Source organism: Neltuma alba, unplaced genomic scaffold, assembly GCF_004799145.2.
Source record: "Neltuma alba isolate B1F8T4 unplaced genomic scaffold, ASM479914v2 tig00010659_pilon, whole genome shotgun sequence".
NCBI classification, from domain to species: Eukaryota; Viridiplantae; Streptophyta; class Magnoliopsida; order Fabales; family Fabaceae; genus Neltuma; species Neltuma alba.
The window spans coordinates 258-9,658 of NW_021635504.1; the positions used below are offsets into that span (position 1 = coordinate 258).

General features: G+C 35.8%; 1 protein-coding gene and 1 pseudogene across 1 annotated transcript; one reads left to right on the forward strand and one right to left on the reverse strand.

The window, feature by feature from the left end:
• The first annotated feature begins 204 nt into the window (after window positions 1–204).
• On the forward strand, window positions 205–2,042 carry LOC114757973 (O-fucosyltransferase 39-like; annotated as a pseudogene).
• Window positions 2,043–4,631: 2,589 nt separating this feature from the next.
• LOC114757976 (thioredoxin-like protein HCF164, chloroplastic) lies at window positions 4,632–6,391 on the reverse strand. Its single transcript, XM_028946958.1, has 2 exons — window positions 5,863–6,391; window positions 4,632–4,995 (listed from the first exon to the last, which is right to left on the reverse strand). Exons 1-2 carry the CDS (start codon window positions 6,304–6,306, stop codon window positions 4,816–4,818), a joined length of 624 nt encoding a protein of 207 aa, XP_028802791.1. The 5' UTR covers window positions 6,307–6,391; the 3' UTR covers window positions 4,632–4,815.
• Between the last annotated feature and the right edge of the window lie 3,010 nt (window positions 6,392–9,401).

Sequence of the window (9,401 nt, forward strand, 5' to 3'; positions counted from 1 at the left end):
TGATTAACATCTATGCTCTGCTTGGAGGGTATGTGTTAAAAGCAGCTTATTTGGGTCTGATTATACTTTGTAAACCCCATGATTATGTGCGTGATACATGGCTTAGTTCCTAGCCTAATTACAGGTTGCTCTTCCCAAGTCTTCTGCTCATCATTATTCTACAATATGATCTTTTGATATTCTGAAATCTTTTATTTGGTGCAGTCATGGTATTGCTGCAATTGCACCATTTTCTCACCGTCTGACATTTGATAGCTTGCCTATGGAAATTCAACGGCTTCGCTGTAAAGTTAACTTCCAAGCATACGTTTTGTTCCTCACATCAGAATACTTGGAGATGCTGTTATCAGCCGCCTTCGCTATCCTCAAGGCTCTGCTGGAGAAATGGGCACCAACCATCTCCAAATGGCCAATGATGCATACTATAAGAGAAGGCAGGGAAATTTGTTGTGCTCACCTACGCTTTGATAAGGTTTTGCTTTAATCTATTTGCTGAATATCATATATCAAACATGAGGTTTAAATATTACCCTTGCTGTTTCCTTTATTTTGGTGGGGGCGGAAACATACCGAACATTCCTCGTGTGGTTGGGTTGCATTTTACTCTTAAAAAAGGTGAATATTGCAGAAGTAAATGAATAGTCGTAACAAGAGTTTCAGCCTAAAAAATTATGTAAATATGCCTGCTTTCAGTCTTTCACTTACATATTTCAAATAAAAAGAGGGGTGGTTTGATTTTGCATGCATAAACAGTGTTAGACAATCTTTCCTTAATGATTGAAGCAACAAATTTAATGAAACAAAAGCATCGGCTAGCATTCCTATCAGGTGATTTTTACTACTTGGTAAATCATAACTTTTCCTTCCATTTGAATGCAATATCCTGATTGACATTCTATCCATTTTTAACTTGTGGAATCAAAGTTTCTCTGAACTCTTACGAGCCTTATTTCTCAATTTGGGCTCACGTTGATAAACTCTTGGCATCTTGTAGGATATGGCAGCGCATTCAGCCTGTGACTTTGGTGGAGGCAAAGCTGAAAAACTGGCTCTTGCTAAGTATCGACAGGTGATTGGCAGGGAAGGGTTCTTAATTCACAGTTCACCGATGAAGAGTGAGGAGTCAGGGCCGTTGTCCATTGACACCAGAAGAGATTGGATTACTGCTAGCAGCTCTGGGGTTTGACAACAGCACTCGTTTATATCTTGCGTCTCACAAGGTCTATTATTTTGCTTTGGTTGGCACAATATTGACCTGATAATGTTAATATGAGACACTTGTGTTTTCGCAGTTGTTAATTGCAGAAGTTGTATTTTCCAGGTTTATGGTGGGAAAGCAAGGATTTCAACTTTGAGACAATTGTTTCCTCTGATGGAGAGCAAAAAGAGCCTTGCTTCGGCTGATGAACTTTCACAGATTAAGGAAAGGCTTCTTATTGGCAGCAGTTTGATTACTATGTTGGCCATGCACAGTGACATCTTCATTTCTGCTTCCCCAGGAAATATGCACAACGCATTGGTGAGTAGTGCTGATGCTTTTCAAATTACATTACAGAAATTTCAATTCAAAACTTCCAAATAAGGAGTAGAAACAGATTTCACGTTCATTACGGGATTTCAGACATATTAAGAATAAGAAGTTTCTCCTGTTCTCATATTTTAAGTAGCATATACTTTATTGCCATGATTTAGCAGAGGTATGATGTTATGTTAATTTAGAAGTTGAAGTCAGAATGCGATACATTGATGATGATAATGTTGTGATGTTGACAGGTGGGACATCGAACTTATCTGAATTTAAAGACCATTAGACCAAACATGGCACTGATGGTCAACTCTTCCTGAATAAAAGCATCAGTTGGTCGGAGTTCCAGCAAGCAGTGGTCACCGGTCACTGGAACAGACAGGGTCAACTCAGGTTGAGAAAGCCAAAACAGTCCATTTACACATACCCTATTCCTGATTGCATGTGCCAAGCTTAGTATATATATAAAAGTTGCTCACGGAGGAGCCGCCTCTGTCTGCTAGAGTGAGTGGCTTATTTTTTATAACATCGGTAGCTTGATGAATAACAAGGCATTGTCATTCTCATTTTCACGAGAGTCTATCTATCACAATGCTTTTGGTTAGGGAGCTCCAGGGTATGTATTGTGATGGGGTATTTATTTTAATCTGATTTGATCTATGGCCAGTATTTGTTATATAGTATCAGCAGCTAATTTCCAAATTCTCATCTCTCTCTCCCTCTACACACACACACCTTCTAAGCTACCTATTCCCCATCCCGGCTGGTAACAGTATGAGCAGCCCTAAAGATTTGAGAGCAAGCAACCATTAGAAGCCACGTGAATAGTAAAACCATTCACGCTCTGCTACTGGGAGGAAACAAATACACATCTGCGATATAACATTAAAGGCACATACTTTTCATTTTTGAACAATAGGGCCGCGTTAACACCGCGCAGATCTCGACCCACTTGATAAGCGAGAATAAATTCAAATAATTGCTTTTCTCAACGGACGTGGTCAATGAAGACAGTCCAGTCATGCATGAGAGGATTTCCTTTCCTTTGTCTTTTTTTTTTAATTAAGCATGGGTATTCTTAATTGCAGGTTTGTTCATGCAACTTTTGCCTAATTAAATGTAATACCTTCATAGTGGAGATTTAATTTTAGTTTGTGATGTTGCGAGAACTATTTCCTTTCATTAGATCTAATCCTGTAATATTATTGGTCACATGAGAGGATTCTAGACCTTCTGAGAAAATGTAAAAATTAACATGCACGCGATTTCCTTCCCCGCAGAGGATGAGGCCTTCTAGCATGTCCAAAAGCTCAGCTGAAGTACTCGAATGATACCCAAATGTTTGGGGAATCCTTTTGTCCAATTTCCACAAGAGTCTTGGATAACACATCCACAAGCACTAGTCCCAACTGACACTCGAACCTACAGATTGTCAACGTCCAATCCTGTTACAACTTACTACTTCAACTGCCCTGCCTATGAGTTTTTATTTTAAAATTTGGGTGATCATGAAATTAGATGGAAGTGAATTCCAAAAGTCTTATGACAATCCCGGGGCATTTCATTTATGAAAATGTTTATCTAGATGCAATTTCATGAAGAAAGTGTATTTTATCCTCGCACCGAGATTATGAGTATTTGGGAAAAGTTGATATTATGATGCAATGTCCCACATTTGACGATATTAAGGTATTTAAGGAGGCCAACATTATGCTGGCTGGCACGTCCGACATGCTCATCAGACGTAAAATGACACAAAAGTCATGTTAGAGCCACCACTTACCTAATAATCCTATAGACCCGGTTGTCTACATGAAGGCATGCAAAGGTGGGCAGTCTTCCTATTCTGACCAGATCGTCTGTCATTGACTTGAGTCAGAAGCTCTTCTGGCACTTGATCTGCGCCCTAGCACTTTTTTGTGGTCTCTCAACATGTCATCCTATTATGGATTCCATCAGTATCGAAGCAATTCGGCATTGGTTTTATCTAGAATAAGGTTACCTAGCTGTCAGACCTTTGCTTTGCTTTTATATTGTAAAATAAAATAAAACATAGATTATTCCATAAAAAAATAATATATAAAAGATATAGGTTATCCGCCACCAATGATCTCACAACTGACTCAACTGCGCGTCCTGTTATAATTTATAAAGCTGCCAGACCATATGTAAGTACTAAGATTATTTGAATCATTGTTCCTTGGAAATATAATTTAGGATGTCCACAGCCAAAATGTTAACACAGCACAAGTAATGGCATCCGTGTCCTCACCAGCATAAAAGGCTGCATATAATGTCTGTTTTTGGTTTTGGACCAAAGCTACATACTATTTCTCCGATCCTAAATATAACATACAATTGCAAATCATGGATTTGCTATCAGGGCCAACCTATTCAACATTTCCTGTGAAAAAAAACTCCTTGACAAAATCATCACTTTAACATTTCATGTTTTCATGCTAACCTTATCTGGATTTGCAAGTTTGCAAGTCACCTTCACTCTCAGCGGATAGTCAAAAAAAACTACAAGTATTTTGCATTAACAAGAAATACTTACCTGCAAAAAGAGCTATTGTGAACTCTTCTGATGTTATTCATAAAGATATTATTAATTTACTTTCTTTTTTGCTTTTTCCTCGGTTAATTTATTTTTTACCTCTTGTCCTTTTTTTAACTTGTATCTAGTTATACACTCTTGTATTGTTTTATTTTTATTATTTATGCATTTTAATTGTTTTTCATTAAAAGAAAATAATTGGTAATATAATTTCCACTCTAAAATAAAATCTTATATCCAAACCTAAAGGTAATATAATGTTTCAGACATAGTTTCATAACAAAGATTTCAAATGGTTTTCTCAAAATTTCCATATAATAAAATCAAACTTCTCATAAATTAAGGGAACTCATTCCTATCTTTACAAAATAAGTGTATAGATGGAAAACAATTATGATTTTAAAAGTGATTTTAAGGTGTGTGTATATATATATAAAGTAAATATGTAAGAGAATTTTTGTCTCAACTTACATAATAACAACATTTTTTTAAGTGATGTTGGGATGCTCCAAACCTGCGAAACTCACATCAAGATTCCATTATTTGATGTTGTTTTGATCAAGATAATTTAAGCTACTGACAATAATATCAAACACTTACAATTAGTATAACTAACCAAATACATTATTCTAATATTATCAGACACTCAGAGAATCGTTTCAAAAAAGGTATTCGGGGCATTAACAAAGTAACAATACAGCAGATACAAATAATAGTATGTGCTGTCTTATAATCATGCATCAATCTGCCTTGATCCTTGATTTTGTTGAAGAGGACGCTTCATTTTGAGAAGATGGGATAGACCTGATATTACATGTAAACGACTGTGTGGAACACCTGTTTTTGCAAGGGCCCTTCCTTTTTTGTCAAGAAGCACAAAGCATGGAACATACCTCACATCGTAATTAAGGAGCTGCAATAATACAATTTCAATACAAGTCAGCATGAAGAAGCCATGTTAAACAAGCTTCTCCTTCCAAGGGGCAAATGACTAGCATGAAAACCATAACAATCAATTATTCACAAAGTACGCCATTGCCACTCCCCAAAAAAAAAAAAAAAAACCCCACAAAACCATATCACTAATAAGTTTAGCCTGCTTACTCTGCAAAAACCCTTCAAAGATGTTCTTTCAATATGGGAAAACATACTTCGTAATTCCCTAGCACTCCAAAACCAAACAGATTATTCCATGGACAAAAGGGAAAGGACCTTGTAAGCTGCATCTCATAATATACAATATTTACTGGATTCAATAAAAAACCATATAGTGTTTTACAAGCATCATTATCAGTCAAGCTCTACATATGAAGACACTAAAATTGAAGACTTTCATGTCTAAAAGGACACAATAAATAAACGGACAATTATCTGACAAGAGGCCTAAAATCTAATGGCTTGAGCTTTAAATTGAAGTGTAATACTAGGGCATATGATTGGATCTTCGCTTGACTGAAAGACTCCGGAAACCATCTCATGAGTTTTGCAGCAGAAAAAGTTAGAATCACTAGTTTTCAAGAGGCATGAAGTGAAGATGTTGCAATAATCTTGATGGAAAGCAAGGAAAGGAATTGGGATTCAGTTAAAATGAATACCAACTATAGTGGTGAATTGATGATATTTGTAAGAAGATATGCAATGAAAGATTAAGGCCAAGGACAACTTCATCTTGGGTGACAGAGAATCAAAACATTTAAAACAAACTTCATGCATCTGACAGAGGTTGGAGAACCAAAGCAACAAAATTTTTCATCAATATACTCTACGGAAAATAAGATACCTCAGGTAGCCATTTCTCATTCTCAGCATCAGCCATGACAATATTGAGCCAATCAGAATTCCGTGTCTCTACCTCAGAAACAAATTTAAGCAAAGAATTGCAAAGCCTGCATTTGGGAGAGTAGAACTCAATCACTGTAGCCTCCTTCCCACTGGCTAGAGCAGAGGCAAAAGCTCTCTGCTCTGCCTCCCCTTGCTCAATTGGAGTCATTTTCTGCCTCCCCTTGGTTTTCTCATCCAATTGCAAGGGATTGAGAGAAATCATCGGAGAACTTGGAGATTTTGCAAGTGAATTGGCAAACTTGAAAGCAATTGATCCAAGATTTTGGATTGACTTGAATAGCCAAGGACCATCAAAGTTGCAAGCGTCAGAAGTTTTGTTACTTTGATTGACATCCCATGGCAATTTTAGGCAAAACACAGGTTGCTTAGGCATCAAACCCATTGCCCGCCCAGTATCAGGGACAGTTTAAAATGAACAAATGCGAATGAAAATAACGAATTCCTACCATATTACACTCAGCGGGGAACAACTAACGCAGATAACAGATGACGCGGGAACAAATTCACCAGACTCAAAGCCAATCCCACAGGATTTTGGGAGTAGACAAACCCCTAGGGTTCGAAGCGGACAACGTTAGACGGCGTCCAACGGAGTGTAGAATGCTTGTTCGCAGGCATAGAAAAGTCCTTCCGCCACTACTAGCTACTATATTGTGTTTTGTCGGGTTATAATTAATTTTAATTTTAAGCGGGGAATTAGGAATAAGTCGAAGTTAATTACTCAAATAACCAGATTAATTAACTCAATTAACGAAAATCATTTTATGAATTAATTTATGTCATAAAAGCATTTATTTGAATTTTTATAAAAATAAAAATTTAATAGAAATTTTATAGTTTACATTCATGTTTATTAAATTGTATTAAACCAAATTCATATTGTATTCAATTCGAATTTATATTAACTTCATTAAAAATTAGGTTGCGCAGAAGAATATTATTTGGAGGGATAAGATGGTTAGAGAAGAAACTAGAGGTAGTATTGTCAGGGCAAGGATTAGCTATTGCATCTTCAACACAGAGATGCCGTAGTGGTCATGATTGCAGGTTATTTCAGGCTGCTCAATCGCAAGTTTTTTTTTTTTTTTTTTTTTTCATTTTTTAGTTTTCATTTTTTTTTTTATACAAGAGGGGGCTAACAGCCCAAATAAAACTAACGCAAAAGGATTCTGGTTTAGTGCAACCCAAGACATCTCTATCCAACAGCATCGGACCCCAACAGGTGGTTCCCATAACATCTGTATTTCATTGGATCGAAGGAAGCTCCATTTGGCTAACCAATCAGCTACTGCATTACCCTCCCTAAAGGCATGACTCGTCCGCAGCTCCCACCCTGATCTTAAGGGTGTGTTTGGTTGGAGGGGAGGGGAGGGGGAGGGGAGGGAAAATGAGCCCCTCCCCTCATTTGGTTAAAAATTTTGGAGGGGAGGGGAGCTAAAATGTCCCCTCCCCTCCCCTCCCCTCCCCCATTTTGGCTCCCCTCCAAATTGGGGGTTTTGGAGGGGAGCCAAAATTTTGGACCATTATGCCCTTATGGTTTTTTTTAATATTCCACTCCTACCCATAAATATATTATTATATATTTATTTCAAATAAAAATATATTATCCTAAGTAAAAAATAAAAATATATACATTATTATAATTAAAAATATATTATAAAAATTATTTAAAATAAAAAATATTTAAATAAAAATTATAATATATAAAATTAATTGTTTTTATAAATATATTATTTATTAAATATATTTTAAAGCTGGAAAAAAAAGATAGCCTAAAGAAAATAAAATTTCATTTTTCTTAGAGCATATAAAATTTGTTAATTTGATTATTTTAAATATATTATTATCTTAATTAGAATAAAAAATTACTCTACCAATTTTTTAATACACATATTAACATGATAAGACTGAATTTTTTATTAAATTATATAATTTAAATTAAGATGTAAATTAATTTATATAATATATCAATAAAAACATAAACTAATATGTAAGGTGTAAAATGGTAATTGATTATTACTATCCCTCCCCTCCCCTCCTTGACCAACAAGGGATCATTAATACCCTCCCCTCCCCCTCCCCTTTTTAATCAAACCAAACAAGGTGAGGATAAAACCTCCCCTCCCCTCCCTACCCCTCCCTCCCCTCCCTCCCCTTCCCTCCCCTCAAACCAAACAGACCCTAAGGGTCTGTTTGGTTTGAGGGGGGGAAGGGGAGGGAGGGGAGGGAGGGGTAGGGGAGGGAGGAGGAGGGAGGGTTTTATCCTCACCTTGTTTGGTTTGATTAAAAAGGAGGGGAGGGGAGGGTATTTAATGATCCCTTGTTTGGTTCAAGAAGGGGAGGGGAGGGATAGTAATAATCAATTTACCATTTTACCCTTACATATTAGTTTATGTTTTTTATTGATATATTATATAAATTAATTTACATCTTAATTTAAATTATATAATTTAATAAAAATTCAGTCTTATCATGTTAATATGTGTATTAAAAATTGGTATAGTAATTTTTTATTCTAATTAATATAATAATATATTTAAAATAATCAAATTAACAATTTATATGCTCTAAGAAAAATGAAATTTTATTTTCTTTAGGCTATCTTTTTTTCCAGCTTTAAAATATATTTAATAAATAATATATTTATAAAAAACAATTATTTTATATATTATAATTTTTTATTTAAATATTTTTTATTTTTAAATCATTTTTAAATATTTTTAATTATAATAATGTATTTATTTTTTATTTTTACTTAGGATAATATATTTTTTATTTGAAATAAATATTATAATATATATTTTATGGGTAGGAGTGGAATATTAAAAAAACCATAAGGGCATAATGGTCCAAAATTTTGGCTCCCCCTCCAAAAACCCCCAATTTGGAGGGGAGCCAAATGGGGAGGGGAGGGGAGGGGACATTTTAGCTCCCCTCCCTCCAAAATTTTTAACCAAATGAGGGGAGGGGCTCATTTTCCCTCCCCTCCCCTCCCCTCCCCTCCCCTCCAACCCAACACACCCTAACGCTATGTTTGGCTCGACGGAGGGAAGGGGAGACGCTATGTTTGGCTCGACGGAGGAAGGGAGGGGAGGGATTTTAATCAAGAAGGAAGGGGAGGGGAGGGGAGGGGAGGGTAGCTACAAAGGGGAGGGGAGGGAGGGGAAGGGAGGGGAGGAATTTTAATGATCTCCTGTTTGGATTGATTGGAGGGGAGGGGAGGGAGCAATTTTAATAATACCTTATTTTGTTCTAATAAAAAATTGACTATTTTAGCCTCGTATAAATTTAAATGAATTTTCTCACTTTTTATTTTGTTAAGATATAACTATATATATATATAATACAATTCACTAATTTTGATTTACAAGATACAGTCACACACTTATAGAATATCAAGACAAAAAACTCACAAGTGATAGATTTCAATCAGAGAAAAGACCTTGAAGGTAAAAGAAAATACCAACGGCCTCTTAG

What these genes read in the sequence shown, in the direction of transcription:
- LOC114757976 (XM_028946958.1), bottom strand. Translation starts at nt 6,306, where the DNA reads ATGGGTTTGATGCCTAAGCAACCTGTGTTTTGCCTAAAATTGCCATGG. An exon ending in ATGAGAAATGGCTACCTGAG is followed by an intron (nt 4,996 to 5,862) that starts GTATCTTATTTT and finishes GTATTATTGCAG; the next exon opens with CTCCTTAATTACGATGTGAG.